Below are 18,557 nucleotides of genomic sequence, written 5' to 3'. Positions count from 1 at the left end.
ATGTACTTGACCTGGAAGTTGGAGACACATACTTGGTACTGAGTTGAATGCATTCTGGTAATAAAGTTGCTCCCTAGCAAGATAGATCCATTCATGCATCACTATCAAAACAGTGCATTGCATGTTTTTTTTGCCCCTTAAAACCACAGATGAGGAATATTCACAGAGTACTGGGTTATTTAATGAGTCACAAATACATATCAGCAGTAGTACAGTTTTACTGCGGTTTACGTGCATTACCACCACCTTGAATCATTAGGTCGGCGTTCTTAAATTTCCAAGTTGGAAGTGTGAAAATTCTGACTAGGAACTCAGATATTCCAACTGCAAATGTAACGCACTGAAAGCTCCTAAACATCAGACTGTTGTCAGTAAATTGACTTGCTAATGTTAGTATTTAAAGTACTTCCATACTTTTAAAGTAATATAGATTTAAAGTACATTAAACTACTTTAATTTGTGGTCTTTGTTAAATGGTCTTGTATTTTTGTAGCTACTATTTTGTGGTTTTCTAAATGCCTTAGCAGTGACCAGGATATGTGTTTTCATTGCTAGTTGCCCTGACATTAAGCATTCTTCCTGAAGGAGATGATTTCCTTTTGATATTTACCCACAGCACATTTTTTCACACAAAGCTTACTTCTACCACATCCTGCCCATTCACTTCACCAGACTTTAGATTTATATCGCTAGTCTCCCAGGGTCGTGATTATACCCTTTAGTATTGAAAAGCTCCTTTTAGAGACATTCGGTATAAAGTCCAAAGGTTCCACATCAGAGCCACTGAAAACAGTTATCAGGAACCAAAACACTTTGTATCAAAAGTATAATTTCAAAATGCCAAGGGTCTATTTGTAGCCTTTGCGCTTTGGATTTTTGGTATGGCTCACTGTTCCCGTGTGCTTCTTTTGTCATCCATGCTCATTCATAATTCAGGGTTTAGTGGTCTGCGCTGTTGGGATAATTGCTAGTGTTGTGTGACTTGTGAAGATCAGAGACCTCCATAGATAGCTCATACATTATAGATCTGCTGCAGTGATGGCGAAGGGCAATAGAGCTCCGACCTATTCATAAAACAAACGTCACGCAGACAAATAGATTGGGACAGGAAGTGTGTTTATGAGCATTTAATTACCTCTCAGTGCTGCAGAAATTGAAAGGCTACAGTGGCTGGCTTAACAACCATCTGTGGCTTTGTCATGATTCGCTGTCCTTTACCCAGTTTACCATTTGTGAGCGTCAATCAAGAGAAAATATAGTGTCTGTAATGATCTGTACAATGTGCTAAAAGAGAGGACGAATTGAGGGTTTGATTCGTGCACCCAAGAGGGTAACTATGTAGAGAAGATCTTTGTTAGAGTGTAAACAGGAAGCCATTTTCTGTTATCAGAGAGCCAGCGCATTCCAGCTACATTAATACATTATGCTATACTAACTGAAGAATGAAAACATTCACTGCCTAAAGAGCCGGTGTTTGTGCTCCTCAGTGTTCAGAACAAAGAAGAGGCCAACATGTATTATTTAGCATATACATACAGCATCACAGCATATATATATGGTTTTGTCATAGTTTTCTGTTCCTGGCTGAGGTGGAATAATATATGCCTAAATGCAGGTTTGTGATTGGACGAGAGAAGCCGGGTGAACAGAGCGAAGTGGCCCAGCTCATCCAGCAGACCTTAGAGCAAGAGCGCTGGCAGAGGGAAATGATGGAGCAGCGCTACAACCAGTACATGGATGAACAAGAGGTTAGAGGGCAATAAGATTACTGAGGTTACTAATGAAGTGTCTAAAGACAAAACACGTTGATTATCATCTCTGTAAGTCTGTGAGGAAGGGGGCACATTTCTTCCCACAGATAATCCCTCAGTTGATGTTTTCATGATGGTGGTGAAGACTGTTATCTAACACATGATTCCCCAATCCCCTCTTAGTTAAAATCAGGTGAAAGCATATGATTCACATCCTTTTTATACTCATCAGTCCATTCAGTGATCCTTCCTGCGCTCTAGGTGGTGGACTTTGTAAGCGAGCATGCCCATCAGGGTAGTAGTGTTATATCACCGGATAAAGGCGATCACTCAGAACAACTTTGAATTGATTTGTAGGGATTCCTTCCTCTTAAGTGGCCAAGTGAACCAAAACCATGCCAGGAAACTGTCTCCCCCCCACAGCGTAACAAAGCTACCACATCCCATCACTGTAGGGATCAAAGCATAAAAACTTTGCTTGCGCCTGGTTTATCATTCTTTAACTGTGATGGAGCAACATCTGCACATGCACAGTAGAGAAGTGAGGGTGAAGTGCTTACTAATCCAGCTTCACCCCTCCCCTCTGCACAAATACAAAAAAAATGGGACATCAGATATTATTTAACCACTGCAGATGACGCACAGTCCCACACAAGCTGAGCTAACAGAGCAAAGACAGCCTCACAGTTAAGCACAAAGTGCTACCTTAAAATCCTCACTTAGCCCTCTAGGATATTGGTTTCCCTGTAGGATTAAAAAATATGTGATTATTTTTATGAACAGTGAAAAAGAAAAAGCCACACTGTGATATCCAGTGTATTATAAACATGATCAGAAAATATGCTCCGCTCAGGGTTGTGACTAAGCAGAGGGACTTTTTTGTGCCCTTTAGTTTGTCAATGAGGCCTCAGATTGTTTCGTTTTTCATTCACATACACGGAACAGGCTCAGGAACTGTCTATGGTTTCATTAGAATAACAGAGAGGAAGTTCCTCCATTCATGGACAGTAAGAAGATTAGGTGTGGAGTTGCGTAATGAAAAGTACAGGCGCCTGCTTGAGTTGTGCACCATCTAGTGTCTATTTGGCGTCACAGCACAAGAGGACGACACCATCAAGACACTCATCAACACTCTACCTTCTTGTTTCCTTTAGCATTATGTCCAAAAATTAATTAAACAAATTTAAAGAAATATATTTGGTTTTCTCCAGGAATTGCATAAATTGAAAACCCTCCTGGAAACCAATATGTGCAAAAACTATATTTTAGCATTGGAAACATTGACAGATTCAAATTTTGTTTTCTCTGTGTAAATCGTATCACTTGAAAGAGTTTGTTTACCTGCAAAGGAGAAGGACAACAAACTTTAATCTCACTCACTCTCCAGCTATACATGCACTTTCATCTATATATATAAAATATAAGTCATAAGCTCTCCTTTTTTTTTTCTTTTCTTGATTTTTGCCTATGAACGGGGTCCTAACCTTGACCATATCCCTGCAGGGTGGGGAATACGGCACAGATGAGGAAGAGGATGATGATGAGGAAGCTAGTCCACCGTATCCCACTGCGATCGAGGTGTTTGACTTGGCGGAGAACGAGGACATGTCGCCTCTGGAGACAGACCCTGAGAAGCTGGCCCATAAATACAAAGAGGTGAGCCATGAATGTCGTAATTACAACATTTCTTCTTTAATCAAAACTTTTTTCACTAATGCACCTTATATTTAGAGATGTGTTTAGAATAGTAACACTGGGATTTTTTTTATAGCTCCAAATAAAACACGCTGTCACCCAGGCTGAGATCCAGCAACTGAAAAGAAAGGTAATTTAAAGTGAATATTATCATGATATTTTATGTAATGGTTCTATTAAGAATAAGCAAAAGAGCATTTCTTATCTTTAGAGTCAGAGGAGTGTGTCCGTTTACATCATCATGTGATTGAAATGAATGAATCACGCTTTCTTCCAGCTGCACCACGCAGAGCAGGAGAAGCAGCGCTGGCGTATGGACAAGGCCCAGCTGGAGCAAACCCTGCAGGAGAACAAGGAGCGAATGGAGAAGCTGGAGGGCTATTGGATGGAGGCTCAGAGCCTGTGCCAGGCAGTGGATGAGCACCTGAAGGAGACGCAGGCCCAGTATCAGGCCCTGGAGCGCAAATACAGCAAAGCCAAACGTCTGATCAAGGAGTATCAACAAAAGTAAGACCGTTTAACTACATGTACAAAAGCCCGAGAGAGTTGTGAGATCAGAGTGCCAATGCTGTTATCCTCTTCCTTTAACAGGGAGATTGAGTATCTGAAGAAGGAGACCCAGCGCTGTGCACAAGTTGGGGCTGAGGCCAACCTTCTGAAAGAGGAGTCAGGGCAACTCCAAGAACAGGTATACGAGGTGCCTCAAGGCAGTGTGTGCACATTTAATCTTTACATCTAGCAATTAATATAATATTCACACAACAACTGTGTGCTGGTAGGTTTGCAGAGCATTTTGTAAAGTGTTCAAGAGTAAACACCACTTTGCTTGATCCAGACCAAATCTGATCTTGAAACTTCTATTAATCAGAATTGCTTGTGGTTTCAAGAAAATCTTGAAACCACAAAAATGTCTTGGGGAACTTGGAGAAAGTGTGATGAAGTTGAAAGAGTTTATGTATGTTATCATTGAGCTGCTGTGTGGTTGCATTACTAGGAAAGTGCATGTCAGGTTACGGTGTAGGATTTCAAAAAGGTTTGAAGCAGAAGTATAATGCAACGGAAAACCTTGTTGCTGATTTAGAGGTTAAGGTTGATTTTATTGCATTAAAAACCCAACATCCCATACAGAGCTTCTCTTCGGTCTAGTTTATCCTCCTGCCTCCCTCCAGCAATTTAAAACTTGCACTAGATTCATTCATAAGCAAGACCTCCTTCTGATTTTCCAATATTGAAATGTTGATATTTGCTTGTAAAAATGGCTGTAAAAAAACTGTTTTCTACTATTAAGGGAGGAGTCTTTGTACCTTTTATAGTGCTGTCATTTAGCTTTTAATGCTGTCGTTATTTTGCTTAGGATTAAAACCGTTGATGGAAAGACGTTTTTGCTAAAGTTTATCTGTAGTTCCTATTTTTTCCCTGCTTGTTAGTAGAAAACAGAATACATGAGTGTAAATGAGAGGGAGATGGGTGTAACAATGAAGCAGCAAGCCATAGAGATATTGTTCCTGTGTGCCTCTTGACAAAGCATGCTGAACATGGAGCTGCCAAGCAGGAGGATAAAAAGAAGACCATAGAGGAGGTTCATGGATGTAGTGAAGGAGGACATTCAGAGGGTTGGTGTGACAAAGCAGGAAGCTAAGGATAGGATGCTATGGAAGAAGATGATCTGCTGTGGAGATCAATGGACCAACTGAAAGCAGAAATGCACAGCAGAACACATCATCTCCAAAAAATACAAAAACAGTACGAGTCACATTCCAGCAGCGCTTCATTGTTTTAAGTGCATTTTCCTCTCTTCTCTTTTAGGTGGCTGATCTGGAGTGCCGAGTGGAGGAGCTGAAATCTGAACCATTATAAAAGCCTTTTCTAATAAATATAGAACTTCACCCGACAAAGGAGTGTTTTAAGTACTTGCAACGAACTGCAGGGTATCTCGTGTGTCCAACTTGAGCTTAATTTGTGGTCGCATACTGTATGTGCCCTCAGGCTTTGTATTTCACCCACTTAACCCTTTTAACCATGTTTTTCTGTTGGCATTTATGGGAAGAAGAGCAGTTTTATCATCACAAACGGACTCCGTAGATGTACTGTTCCTTTTTCATTTTCAGACTTCAGTATTTTCTCCCTTAATTTGTGATTCTTGTGAAAGCCCAGGCTGTTGCTTTTCAATTGCCAAAACAAAACAAAAATCCTTTCTTTCTTTCGCTTAGTTTTGTGACATTTTTTTCTGAGTTTGTACAGATGTGATACTGTGTGGTTTAACAATCAGTTTGGTTTGTAAAAAATTTTAATGTGCATAACATTTAACATAATATAAACTAATGAGAGTCGAGGGTCGTATATTTTGCGTGGCAAAGATGTGTAAATTGGATGGAGACCGCACTGAAGACGACAACACATGGTGCTTCACTGGATTGGAGTAATAAACGGGAACAAGTCTGACGTGTCTTTGAAACTGTACAGTATCCCAACCTTCGTAGGGGTCTCGTCACATAACCTTTAGAACCAACTGCTGCCTACCTTTCAGACGTGTTTGTGTATTTTTTACACATTAGGACTCGCGAACAAGCGACTAATCCTCTGGTTTCAACCCCTCACTTCTATCAAAAAGAAAAAAAAAATAGAAAAAAGGAAAAAAATGGACCACGGAAACAAGCCTCCACAACTGCTGTGCCACAAACAATGGATATCTCTTCCCTCCCCTTCAAATGGATGTTGTCATGGACTTGTAGAACTGGAATTAGTTAGGACTACTGATGTAAGAAACATTACTGGACTGGGAAGTTAAAGAAGCCGTTACCAGCAGCAAAGTTTTAGATTTAAGGAGCTCCTCTCTAACCAGCAGCTGCACTTGACACCGCTGTGTGTAGCACATGGAAAACACTGCCAGGTTTCTACCTGTTTCAGTTTACGCACAGTTTAAATGAAACTGAGTTTTACTTGTGTCAACTGTCATACCAGTATGTTTGTATAGTTCAGGTCAGACTGAAATATTTTAATTTTACTTAATATTTATAATATAGTCAAGTTGGAAATATGAGCTAACAAAGGACAAATAGTGACAAAAGCAATGCAAAAATTAATGTCCAATAAACAAAGTTATACTGTGTCATGTAAAAAAAACAAGAAAAGACAAAAAAAGTAGTAGATCTGACTACAAAAACAAATTTAAGACTACTTAATTGAAGAAAAAAAACAGGCATGGTTATGAGTATTTTCATAATATTAAGGCTTGTACAGTGCACATGCTTTGCATTGTATGTTTTGTGGAATAAATGGTCAACAGTGATGGTTACGTTGGTTGTTTATTTTTTAGTGCAGTTTGACACTCAAAGACAAGTATTTGTTGGTGTTTTTCCTTTTTTAACTAAAAAAAAAAAAAAAATAACTAAATGCTTTACAAGAAAAATAAAAGAATGTTATGTACAGGACATTCAATAAGTCATCAAGTACACAAGCGGGAAAGTGCAATTTAGTTCACATTTAAGCTCCTGTATTTCATTTTAATTTAAAGTCTTCAAAAAAAATGCGATTAGACTAAATGTGCATCTTCTGATGGTGCCTCCTGAGATGATAGTTTCGGGAAAAGCTCTTCCCGCACTGAGTGCATTTGAACATTCTCTGTCCCAAGTGAAGCATCTGGTGAGCTTTGAGACTCTGCGGTCGGCTGAAGCTTTTGCTGCATTCGGGGCAGCTGTACGGTCTCACCCCCGTGTGCTTTCTCTCGTGTCTCTTCAGATCTCCCGACTGCCGAAAGCTCTCCCCGCAGTGGGTGCACAGGTAGGGCTTCTCCCCGGTGTGAGTCCTGAGATGTACGTTGAGCTGACCGACGTACGAGAAGCTTTTGCTGCAGTGAGGGCAGCTGTACGGCTTCTCGCCCGTGTGGATGCGCTGGTGCTGTTTCAGACCGTAGTGGTTTGTGAAGCCCTTTCCGCAGTCGTTACACAAGTACAAAACCTTCACTTGCCTGAAGCATGTGTGAGATTTGAAAGCTTTGGCAGTCATACAGTTCATGCCACAGTGAGGACACGTATATTCTTTTTCCCCCTCTTGTTCCTCCAGCTGATCCGTTAGGCTGTCCGACTCGCAGTGTGAAAGATACTCGACGGGATGGTGCCTTTTAATGTGTTTAATAAGATAGCTCTTCATGGTGAAAGAGAACTGACAGAAGGAGCATGGGAAGAGCTCAGACGTGCAGTGATACTTCATACAAGCGTTACTCTTCTGATGCTGTTTAAGGTTACTAGGTGTAGTGAAGACCTTACCGCAGCGATCGCAGCTGTAAGATTTGGCCTCTACATGTACCATCTGCTCGTGCCTTTTCAGGAAACCAGACTTATTAAAGGTTGCTCCACACTGGCCACATCTGTGCTGCCTCAAAGTGCATTTATGTGCTTTGAGGTCATCTGGGTTTCCATATGTTTGTTTACAGCGATTGCAGCTGAACCATTTGTATTTTTTTAACTTCCCATTTCGGACAGAAGCCGCCTCTGGTTCAGCGGAGCTCCTCGCAGGCTGAGCAGGACTGGTAGCTCTTCGTTTAGGCGCAATGAGCTTAGTTATGGCAGAAACTCTGAATCTAGCTCCAAATCTCTGAGGCCTCTGAGAGGGAGGATTCTGGACCGATTCAACGCTTTCACCGTCAGGCATTACATCGTCTTCGTTATTTTCAGCTGTGCTCTCATCAGAGTGATGTTCATTTATGTGCTGCTGAAGGTCATCCACTGAGGAAAACGCCAGTGAACATTCGCCACAGCTGAAGGGCAATATGTCGGAGTCCTCTGGATCCTCATTTGTTTTTGTTTTACTCTGTTTCTGGTGACGCTGCAGGTGTCTGGTCAGGTCATTGTACTGACCGAAGCATTTCTGACAAACAGCGCAGACGTACGGACGTATCCTCTCATGGACAGTCACCTTATGCTTTTTGAGGGATGATTCCTTTGTGAAACTCTTACCACAATCTAAACAGTTTGACTGGAGTGTTTCTGACTCACCTGCACAAGACTCAGGAGCCTCAGTTGTATCCATAGCTTCTTGTTGGTTCTCATTTTCATTCATTTTTTCAGATACAACTGAATCTCCTGCCTTTAAAAGTTCTGACTCTGGCGTTACACTCTCTTTGTTGCTGAGGACTTGCTTCTGATTGGAAGCTTTTCCTACAGCCTGCTTCCTATGAACTAACTGATGTCTGATTAAGCCAGATGCCTGGCTAAAGCTTCGCCTGCAACATGGGCAGCAATAGGGGCGTTTGTTGGAGTGAACACAAAGCTTGTGCCTCCTAAGATGAGGTATTTGCTTGAATGTCTTTCCGCAATCGTCACATGTTTTAGATTCAAGAGGATCAACAGACAGTACCACCAGTGATCCTGCAGCACTGGAGGCATTATTTTCTCCATCAGCTACTTCAGCACTTTCAGGCTGCGTGTGAAAGTATTCTGTGTGTCGCTGGAGGAAGGCTTTGGTGGTGAAAGACAACTGACAGTGGGCGCACAGGAAGATCTGAGTTGTACCGGATACAGTACTCTCTGCATTTTAGGAGAAAAAGGCGAAAACATCAACAAAAAAACAAACAAACTATAAATCAAATTTTTAAATAACACAGTCAGGAAAATTTTACATGACTATGGCTCTTACAACGATCACTTTTATGGACTATTGAGACTAGCAAAGTCAGGGTACCTGTTGCATTCAACTTCAAATACCACATCTGGGCCCAAGGATCACTAAAGTGGGCATGAAGTTTGCTGCTGGGCCACACCAAGAGCTCATCTCCAGTATTTATGGTGCGACAGCAGTGAAAGAGGATGCTACCTTTGTACTGGACTGCCAACAGATTTGCCTCATCTCTATGACGGGCATGGTTGACATACCTGTGTCAGGAGGGAGGAAAAAAAAAGCATTTTCTAATAATGTACAAGCTGTACAAACTGTGATTTATTTCATAGAATATAATTAAAAATTAATTTTGTAATTCAACAGGAAACAACAGAAAAGAATTCAATACCTCATCCAGTTTGAGTATGATTCTTTGGCAGCATCAATGTAGTCATAGTCATCCTTATCTTTGTAAATCTGCAGTAAATTGGAATATTGTCACAAAATACACACAAAGAACAAAATATGCATCAAGAGGTTTAAACTTGTTTTATTGTTTGGGTTTAATACATCCCAGCTCACCTCCCATGAGAAGTCACTTGCCATGGCAATCTCCCTTGTTGTCACTTCCCCCTCAAATGGTCCAAAATGCATTCCAGGAGACACTGCAGGCCCATAATTTAGGACCCCAATCCCTGCACTGGGAATACTAGATCTGCCTATCATCAGGCCAAAAGGCAGAGTCAGGAGGGCCCTCTGCATGACGCCCATGTTTGTTGGAAAATCGAGAATAAAAGATGGGCCATTAATGTTGTCAGGATCACTCTGGTCCTGGAAGAGAGTCAGGCACTCCTCGCAATCTATAAAAATGTAAAAACAAGGGAAAAAAAACGGAAAAAAGCTCATCTGGGGTAATTTTTACTGGACATACCACAGTGACAAATTATCAGTCAAATATTGTCATTATTATTATTAAATATTAGTAAATCTTTGAATGAATGTGTATACACTGCAAATATTTGTGTAGGTTAGGTCCTCATGGGGAAGACCACTGCTAAGTCATCCATCTAACACATTCTACAGTTCAGCTCTAGTTTACAAATGACAAAAATGTGTGGCTCAGAAAGACATGTACTGATCTACAGGTGTGTCCCTATTAAAATCTAAAGAAGATATAACCAGACAGAGAGGTAGGGTTAATGGGATAGAAAACTGAAATGTTTAAGTTTAAAGACTACTGAATAAGACCATAGCAAAACACTTTGACTTTCATTTAAGCGTATTATATTTACTTAGCAATGGTCCTGGAGTTGTGGTCAGAAGTTTTGACACACTTATCACGGGCCTGAATGTCAAGTTAATTTTTGACTTTTAACATTTCTTTGAATTATTCGATTTCCAGGGTGAAATGATTGTACAGCATACATCTTTAAAAAACAAGAATTGGGCGCACAAGTTTATTTTGGATTTTCTCTAATCCACAAAGGGTTAAAAGTATACATACAGGTTCAAATAAATCCCTACCCCCATTTGGTTAAATGCCCTGTAACATGCTCGGCCAGTCTCTTTTGGCAGCGATGGACAGGCTTGTGACATATTTCTGGCTGGATATTAGTTGTACCTAAACTGCAATAGCAAAAGAGTAAACATGGGGTTTGCTTACAAAAGCCATCGTCACCATCTGGGTTTTCTCCCTGCCCCACAGCGTCCAGTAACTTCTGTATTGGCGTGTCTGCTGGCTCTAAAACTGGCATCACAAGAGGAACAAAGAAACTATTTTAAAGGCTATATTACAGCACTGAATGTCAACGTTATTTGTAATGTCATTATAGTGTACCTGCAGGGGGGTTGTTTTCAATGGGAATGCACTCCTCAGTTACAACCACCTCCTCGGTTGTCTCAACCCACTCCACGCTGCTGCTTCTGTCCGTCATGAGTAAAAACTGTGGATAGCTGGTGGGAATGATCAGTCTTTACGGCAGTTGCTTACACAGGATGCATGCACACTGTCAAAAACATAGTAACATGAAGCTACAGCTAGCATTAGCTAACATTATCTCAGCACGTTAAACCTCTTTAGCCTTTAACATTACAGCTATAATACTAACACAGACAAAAAAAAAAGGACCAGTGGCAAAGGTACTATCAAATCAGTCTCCGATAGCTAATAACGAAAATGTGGCTATCACAGCACAAAACATGACAAATGGCATTAATGCATGTGTAGTTAATAATATATAAAGAATAGAACTTTTGTACCAAGCTGACGTTCAACGGCTATATTTCTGGAGTTGTTTCGTAACTACCGTCCAAAACACAAAAGATTAAGCTGTTAGCGCATGACGCTTCACTAGAAACCACAACTAAAGTATCCGAACCCTAAGATACGGTCCCCCGGAAGAAAATAGAGCACACTTTCAGAATAAGAGTAAACGTTTCCTTCTTTTTAAATAAAAGTGGCAACGTTTTTCAAATATGTGCTGTTCTTCTACTATCGCTTCCTTTTATCGTTTTCACATATCAGTAATATATAAGGCGAGCATCCATAAACAAAAGTACACATAATGGTCCAAAACTCGACCAAGCTTCACGCCGATAAATTGCTTTCTATCAGCCCCGCTAACAACGGCGCCGCTGGTGTAGTGGTATCATGCAAGATTCCCATTCTTGCGACCCGGGTTCGATTCCCGGGCGGCGCACGAGTATTTTTGTTTTCCTCTGAAAGAGACTGCAAAGCTCACCTTAAGATTAACCATTTCATCCCCTTAACATTTGACATTAACATTTGATCCTGAGCCATATTATGGAAGTTTGAATTATAGAGGCAGCTAGGTGATCTCAGGTGACCGAACCTGGTGCGAAAGGGCACGAGTGTGTATATAGTGTGTGTATACTGTAGACTATATTAAGAGTGAAAATACATTTTTTTAATTTTAGGTTCCCTCCTCCTTTTCTGTGGTATACCCCTCTGGGTTCTCTACATTTTTTTACACTATTTTTTTGCGGAAAAAAACCTTTATTAATCTTTGAAGATGTATTTGACACTGTGAAAAACATTATCACAAGAGTTCAATACACTTGGACACTTTTTTGATTATGCTTATTTATTTCTGAATGTGTTTGTTTGGAAACAAACAAACAAACAAACAAACAAACAAAACAAATAGAGGCAGGCAGCCTTTCACACGCAAATTAAAACCACCTTAACTTAATCACCTTATCCTAATCGCATGTATGTCTTTGGATGGTGAGAAACTCCACACAAAACCACCCAGCCACCGTCACTGTACCACCCTTGATTTAATTTGAGCTAATTTTCTTTATAAAGACACTTCATTTTATTATTAAACTAAAATATTTGCATTTTACAGAGTTTTATTTCATTTCTTATTTTTTTTACTTTGATTTCACATTATGTTTTCCTGTTGTTTTTTATATTCAAATTTAATTGAGCTTCTTTTCATGTTTAATCAAGCCATTTCCTTTGTCATATTACAATTCATTTTACTGAATAGTTATAATTTGTTTAACCAATTTTTGTTTTGAATGCTGTAAAACGGTAATTTGCCAACGTCTGGGATAAGAAAAGTACATTTTATCCTATTATTTTACCTTATGTTTCTGAAAGGAAAACAACCAACACAGCAGGAACAGCAATAAGAATAAGAATAAGAATAAGAATAAGAATAAGAATCCAACACCTCTGTAAATCAGTCCAGGACACACTAAGCATTTAAATCTTAAAGGCCCTTGGATTTAGTGACCTTATGTACCTAATAAACTGTCTCGCCTACAATCCCGCGCGAGCATCCATTCAGCTGCCGACACGCTGAACTTGTTGCATGGCAACCAGTTGAATTGTCACTGCATGTTTGTGTTCGTTGTGATGTTTAAAGACGAAAAAAATGTTGCCTGGCGCGGACGTGGTGAATGTAAAGGAAACTACTGAAAGCGTCGACATGAAGTCTGTTAATGCCTCGAAGTCTTTCAGCACCAAAAAAGCGGAGGGATGCGTCAGTATGTGCGGTATATGTCCGACCTGCGTCTTTGCCTCCAGTCCTCCGGGTTCCAGTCGGTGTCTGTGGAAGGTGTCGGATGAGTTCAAGAGGAGGTTCGCGCTGACGCTCCTTTTACGCTGCAGGAGCGTCCAAGTCCTCGAGAACATCCAAGGTGTGCTGCGTGGCGCGACGTCGTGGACGCTGCACACCTACGCTAGGTCAAGAAGCCCCATCACACCTCAGGAACACCCCTTACGCTTTTCCCACCAAGGTCATGATGGAAAACCCCTGGGAGTGAACGTGAAGGAAATCTGGAAGTGGTTCAGCAGCAGTCCGGACTGGGTCAAGTCAAGCTACGTTTGCCGTATTTTTTCACTGTGTGACTCCGAACTTTTACGGATGGTCGCCAACTTAACCAACGTGCTCCTGATCAGACAGAAAAGTGGATTCCTGGAGTTTAATGGTAAGATCTCAGGAGTGGGAAAGGACTTGGTTTCCACTGCACTGCAATTCCCGCTACGGACCACTAGAGGCCACCAACGACACATATACAGTTATAGAATATACACACACAATTATAGTAAAAGCAAATTCTTGTTCTATAAGCTTTGCGTTACAAGGGTTGTCTTCTCCCATAATGACTCCAGTGTTAGTCTCCATATAGTTATCATTTAGCTCAGGGTTACCTTACTTAACAGAAGTCTAATCACATCACTGCCATTTGGAGCCATTTAATAAACATTCCTCTACAAATATGCCATCTGGGCCAATTGGTGGGTTGGTCCAGCTAAGGTGAAGCACTGTGGAAACAAAAGAAGGCTGAGAGGGTATGTACATGTAGAGAGGAGGGTTTTATTGGACAAAGATGTTGAATATGGAGCTGCTAGGCAGAGGAAAAGAGGAAGACCACAGAGGAGATTCATATTTGTAGTGAAGGAGGACACGGAGAGAGAGAGTTGAGATGATTTGCAGAAAAAGAAGATGATTTGATAATGCTTGAGGAAATTAAACCCATTTGCAATTTTGAGTTGAACTGTTACTAGTATCGTATTACAATAGGCACCCCCCTGAGCCATCTTCTTGGATCATATACTGATTTTATTTAATTCTGTTTTTATTGATGATTTAGATTTAGTTATTACATTTTATATGGATTTCAGATATTGATATATTTACTTTATTAAACTGTAATTTCTATAGTATCAGATTTTACCTATTTATTTATTTTATTGTATTCAGATTAGCCCAATCCTGAAAAACTGTGTTTTATTTTATTGTGATATAACTAATTATTTTATTATGTTATATTTAATTTTGGGACACACCAACAAATTAATTTCCTAGTTTTTGGGATCTATAAGGTATGTCTTATCTTTTCAGTAAGTAACCACAATAACAATCATGACAATCAGGAGGAGTCTGAGGACCCTGCTCTAATGGTAGTGCCGGGATCCTCCAAGTCTGTGTCTGGGGTCAGCCGACACAGAGACTTCATAAGCTGCCTACCTGTTGATCTGTCCAAGAGGATATTAGGCAAGTCTTTGCATACTACTGTACTACTGCAGCCTGAATTTGTGAAGTGTGCCGATATGTCCTTAAAGTAAAAATTTCAATGTCACTTATGTCTGCATTTACTAAATATACAGTAAATGTTAAACTGAAAAGGTGCAATGCCGTATGTGTGTTTTGTAGGAATGTTAGGTGAGCATACTTTGATTCATTGCACGGCAGTTTGTCAATACTGGGAGCTACTTGCGAAGGAAACCATGGAGGAAATGAAATTCAGAAGAAATTTTCAGGGCCAAATTATTCCCATGATAGAGGTTGAGATTTTTTTTTTTCACATTAAATTATATAAATATTTATAGTGGTTTTAATTAATGAAAATACTTTAAAAAAAATCAGACTTCTTTAGAATAATTTTAAAAAATCTGATCAGTGCTAATCTTTTTTTTTCTGTTACAGGGGTCCAGCAGTGTTAATTTTGTGAGTCCTACTTATGCAAACATTGTTGAAATCCCTGTACCAGTAAAGGATGACAAGGAAGAAGATATTTATTCTACTGTCCACAAGGTTTCACAGAGTCGTACCATCTACACAGTAAACATCAGCTTTTGGAATCAGCCGGAATATTCAACACAGTGATTGTGTGTTTATTCGATTGGTTCTGCAGCTCAAGCCATTTAACTCCGCTTATGCAAACATCAGAACCACAGCAGTGCAAATGGAAGAGCGAAATGTTTACTGCGGTGCATATTTTACCAAAGTGCTGCTGGACAAGTGAGTGTTGATTTCCCTGTATTTTATTTTATTATATTTTTCATAGTGCCCAAATAAACTCTGAAAACAGGAATGAGAAAACGTTTCTACTGGTACAGCTGATGTGATTCAGAGGTGTGCACTTATGTGTTTTTGCAGCGAAGATCCTTATCGGGTGTTGGACTATAGAGGAGGACTGCTGCTGGCCACCGGCTCAAAGGACCGTTTGGTGCGTCTGTTTTATGTGTCATCAGAAACAGAAGACGTGTCGGTGCTGAAAGGACACGTTGGAAGCATTCGGGCAGTGCTGCTCTGTGAGGACAGAGATCTGCTGATAACCGCGAGCTTTGACACAAGTATCAGGTGAAAAATCATCTAATTTATGAGTAGAATTCTGTGAGTAGGTAATAATTGATTATGCAGAAGATGCTGACGACAATGCATTTGCATGAATGAATCTGATTTAATTGATTGTGTTTTGAAGTTTTCCTGTCATCACACTTTCAGGTGTTGGAACTTGAAGACAGACCGGTGTGACATGGCGCTGTACGGTCACACTGGCACCGTCAACTGTCTGGATGCTGATGCTGATAAACTTGTCTCAGGAGCTAAAGACTGTGCAGTTAAAGGTAAGCGGCCACTGATCGGTATACACCATCTTTACATGAGCTCACATTTACATGAGTAAATATAACCACACGTTGTCTTTAATAGAAAAACAAAAAACACACTTATCACATATTTTCATTTTCCTGTTGAGAAATTGTCTTTTCTAAGAAGCAATTCATATGTCTTATCTTAATCAGTGAGTTTCTTTTAGGTATTTTGGATAAACCCAAATGCAAACCAACCATTTAAGACATACCTGCACTCATATTTGTGGAGAAAAGATTATATGTCATCTAAAATACTGTCAGTGTTTCTTTTAATTATACCCATCTTCAACTGGACAATAATGCAGCATCTAAGCTGCTAGCCAGCGCTGGCATGTCACTCTCATTCTCGCTCTCCTGTACGAGTTTCCAGTGAATTTCAGTCCATTTTAAATTTTTATTTATAACATATCAAACCTTCCACGGCTGGGCTGCTGTGTACATAGCAGAGCTACTGAGACCTTAAAACAGCAGTGGATCAGCTGATCAGGGTCTGTGAGCTGCGGTTTCTTTTAAAGAACTGCTGAAAACAGTTTTTATAGGTTAGCTTTTCCTGAATCTTTCTCCCATTATTTTTATCGTTTACATCTGTCCTGTGAATGGAAATGTGTGTATTGAAATCAGTGTAATGTATGTATATTGTCATGTTTTTACCCTCAGAAAAAAAACTTCCTGTTAACATTTTCATATGTAAGCAAGCTGAAATGAACCATTGCTTTGCCAGTGTGGTGTCTGCAGACCGGGAAGCCTTTTAATGGTTTTAATTTCAAGCACCCCAGTCCTGTCCTATGTGTAAAGGTCAGCAAAACTACTATCTACAGCAGCTGTAAACAGGGCCTTGTTAAAATATGGGACATGGAAAATGCAGCACTCCTCCGGGTGAGAAACATTTGTGGAAAATCAAATACAGAACACTTCGTGTTGTCTGAAGCTGATGAAACATTTCCGTTTTTCCATATGTTGTTCATGAATGTCCCATCTTCCACAAGACAATTGATGCCCACAGGAGTGCAGTGAAGTGCCTGTTCCTTGACGACTGGCACCTTCTATCTGGAGACTGCACTGGCAATGTCATGGTGTGGAGCATCAACCATAATGTTGAGGAGTGTCTTATAACATTCAGCCACCAAAAGTAAGCATGTAACCTCTGAAGCTGCCATGTAGAACAATTTAAATGGGATCTTACTAGGAATACAGGATCTTCTGATTGTTCTGCAGGGAGGTAAAATCTCTTACGCTGCTCTACCTTCGTGTTATTACTGGCTGTGTGGACGGAAAGATTCGCATATTTAATTTCCTCACTGGTGATTGTTTAAGAGAGATCACAGCAGAGACCGGAACAGGTCGTCTCCTGTCCCTGCACTTCCTTGACCAAAGGTGAGTCGGATGACTCGCATGAGCTTGATTATTTTTTTCTTATTACACAATTTTTCTTAGTGCGATCTCTAGCTTGATTTTATACTTTGTCTCACTAATGTTCCTTAGTATATTAGTGAACACGATATACAGCGTGAAGCTCTTCCAGTTTGCCAAAGTGTTCTGGGATTATGCCAGTTCCTCACGGGGAGACCACTGTGATGTGATGCCACAGGATAGTTTGGTTTCTGAGAAATCTGCAGCTTCTCTCAGAAAGTTTCCTCTTTCCGCTCCTGCGGGAGATCACGTGGCACAGTTGCCTTCAACCACCCAAAAGATTCACAGCCATGACTGTATGAAGCCAGAGAGAGGTGAGCGGCTTCACCGGACCCACATCCTGTCCTCCCCCATTAAATGCCAAATACAACGTAAGCATGCTCAAGGTGGAAGAAAAAATATACTTTAAAATTAGTTGATTTGTGTTGTAAGTGGATTTTTTTTCATCACAGCCAGAGTGTGCAGTGAGATTGCTAAACAGTCAGTGAAGCTTAGCGAGAAGGCTGCAACTGAACGGATAAAGAAGAGAGGCCTTCATCATCCTCTGACACGGGACTGCATCCACCTCCGGGTTAACACTATCCTGAGGTCTCAGTGCACGGAAGAAGTCAGCATCAACATGGAGAGCAAGGCTAGACTGAGAGATTTGTGGGGTCCTCACACAGCTAAGGCTTCTCTGCACTCATCTCCAAAACAGAGCATGCACATGTGCTCACTGCAGGAAACGCATGATGGTCATCCCAGCAGGGCCAAGACCTGTGTCCCAGTTGTGAAACGAACTATCACTGAACATATGACAAACAAACCACAAGGCAGACAGGTTTCCACTGCCCCTAGGGACACAAAAAGAACCCTATAGTCTTTACACACTCAGGCCAATCAAAAGGTGGCCATAGACTTATCAATACATCTTCATAAGATTACAAATAAATCCAAAATGTTACATAAAAACTAGTCCCAGTTTATCCAGGATTAACTCTTTAAGTGGAAAGGATTCGGACTGCTCAGTGACACTGGTGGAAGCAAAGAGGGAGGCCACACAAAGCACTGACCAAAAACTGTCCAAGAGGCATACATTACAAAATGTGCATCAATAAATGTTGAGCACTGCACAATGCATGCTTTGCAGATTTGTTTATCCAATGAACCTTACCTTGAAATATGTTGTTTCATTAAAATTCCACTAGAGGTCA

The 18,557-nt window shown here is 40.5% G+C and overlaps 3 protein-coding genes and 1 non-coding gene across 11 annotated transcripts in view; 3 read left to right on the top strand and 1 right to left on the bottom strand.

Moving 5' to 3' along the window:
- LOC146703498 (neurabin-2-like) overlaps window positions 1-6,735 on the top strand; it is a 22,023-nt gene extending 15,288 nt beyond the window's left edge. For 2 of the 3 annotated variants that reach the window (XM_085466755.1, XM_085466754.1), the window contains exons 6-11: window positions 1,616-1,748; window positions 3,255-3,407; window positions 3,523-3,576; window positions 3,724-3,953; window positions 4,038-4,134; window positions 4,972-5,246. In XM_085466755.1, the coding sequence (XP_085322881.1) occupies window positions 1,616-1,748; window positions 3,255-3,407; window positions 3,523-3,576; window positions 3,724-3,953; window positions 4,038-4,134; window positions 4,972-5,085 (781 nt within the window). In that variant the 3' untranslated portion in view covers window positions 5,086-5,246. The other variant, XM_085466756.1, reaches the window with a different exon arrangement.
- LOC146703496 (histone-lysine N-methyltransferase PRDM9-like) lies at window positions 6,733-13,153 on the bottom strand. Of its 5 annotated transcripts, none has more exons than XM_085466750.1 (7): window positions 13,081-13,153; window positions 10,879-11,047; window positions 10,705-10,788; window positions 9,624-9,901; window positions 9,451-9,518; window positions 9,126-9,316; window positions 6,733-8,971 (listed from the first exon to the last, which is right to left on the bottom strand). In XM_085466750.1, exons 2-7 carry the CDS (start codon window positions 10,973-10,975, stop codon window positions 6,984-6,986), a joined length of 2,706 nt encoding a protein of 901 aa, XP_085322876.1. In that variant the 5' UTR covers window positions 10,976-11,047; window positions 13,081-13,153; the 3' UTR covers window positions 6,733-6,983. The 5 variants fall into 5 exon arrangements, with proteins under 5 accessions (XP_085322876.1, XP_085322877.1, XP_085322873.1 ...); XM_085466751.1 differs by having other exon boundaries at window positions 10,879-10,994; window positions 13,081-13,147; XM_085466747.1 differs by lacking the exon at window positions 13,081-13,153 and adding an exon at window positions 11,783-11,802 and having other exon boundaries at window positions 10,879-10,994.
- Window positions 11,670-11,740, top strand: trnag-ccc (transfer RNA glycine (anticodon CCC)). Its single transcript has one exon. It is a non-coding gene; the product is annotated as a tRNA-Gly (tRNA).
- Window positions 12,885-18,557, top strand: fbxw10 (F-box and WD repeat domain containing 10). Of its 2 annotated transcripts, none has more exons than XM_085466753.1 (12): window positions 12,885-13,502; window positions 14,420-14,572; window positions 14,732-14,862; window positions 15,005-15,112; window positions 15,213-15,319; window positions 15,458-15,661; window positions 15,806-15,927; window positions 16,676-16,830; window positions 16,941-17,083; window positions 17,170-17,328; window positions 17,437-17,678; window positions 17,817-18,557. In XM_085466753.1, exons 1-12 carry the CDS (start codon window positions 12,947-12,949, stop codon window positions 18,221-18,223), a joined length of 2,487 nt encoding a protein of 828 aa, XP_085322879.1. In that variant the 5' UTR covers window positions 12,885-12,946; the 3' UTR covers window positions 18,224-18,557. The 2 variants fall into 2 exon arrangements, with proteins under 2 accessions (XP_085322879.1, XP_085322878.1); XM_085466752.1 differs by having other exon boundaries at window positions 17,437-17,735.

The sequence above is a fragment of the Copadichromis virginalis genome, linkage group LG8, assembly GCF_057382275.1.
Source record: "Copadichromis virginalis isolate Kocher_CV1m ecotype Utaka linkage group LG8, C_Virginalis_male_GT1.1, whole genome shotgun sequence".
In the NCBI taxonomy this organism is placed as follows: domain Eukaryota; kingdom Metazoa; phylum Chordata; class Actinopteri; order Cichliformes; family Cichlidae; genus Copadichromis; species Copadichromis virginalis.
The sequence above is the reverse complement of the archived record's forward strand: the minus strand, read 5'-3'. Positions and strand labels throughout refer to the sequence as shown.

What these genes read in the sequence shown, in the direction of transcription:
- LOC146703496 (XM_085466747.1), bottom strand. Translation starts at nt 11,802, where the DNA reads ATGAAATGGTTAATCTTAAG. An exon ending in ATGAAATGGTTAATCTTAAG is followed by an intron (nt 10,995 to 11,782) that starts GTGAGCTTTGCA and finishes CATTCCCACCAG; the next exon opens with CTATCCACAGTTTTTACTCA. An exon ending in TCATACTCAAACTGGATGAG is followed by an intron (nt 9,317 to 9,450) that starts GTATTGAATTCT and finishes CTCCTGACACAG; the next exon opens with GTATGTCAACCATGCCCGTC.
- fbxw10 (XM_085466752.1), top strand. Translation starts at nt 12,947, where the DNA reads ATGTTGCCTGGCGCGGACGTGGTGAATGTAAAGGAAACTACTGAAAGC. An exon ending in TGGATTCCTGGAGTTTAATG is followed by an intron (nt 13,503 to 14,419) that starts GTAAGATCTCAG and finishes TTATCTTTTCAG; the next exon opens with TAAGTAACCACAATAACAAT. An exon ending in CATTAAATGCCAAATACAAC is followed by an intron (nt 17,736 to 17,816) that starts GTAAGCATGCTC and finishes TTTTCATCACAG; the next exon opens with CCAGAGTGTGCAGTGAGATT.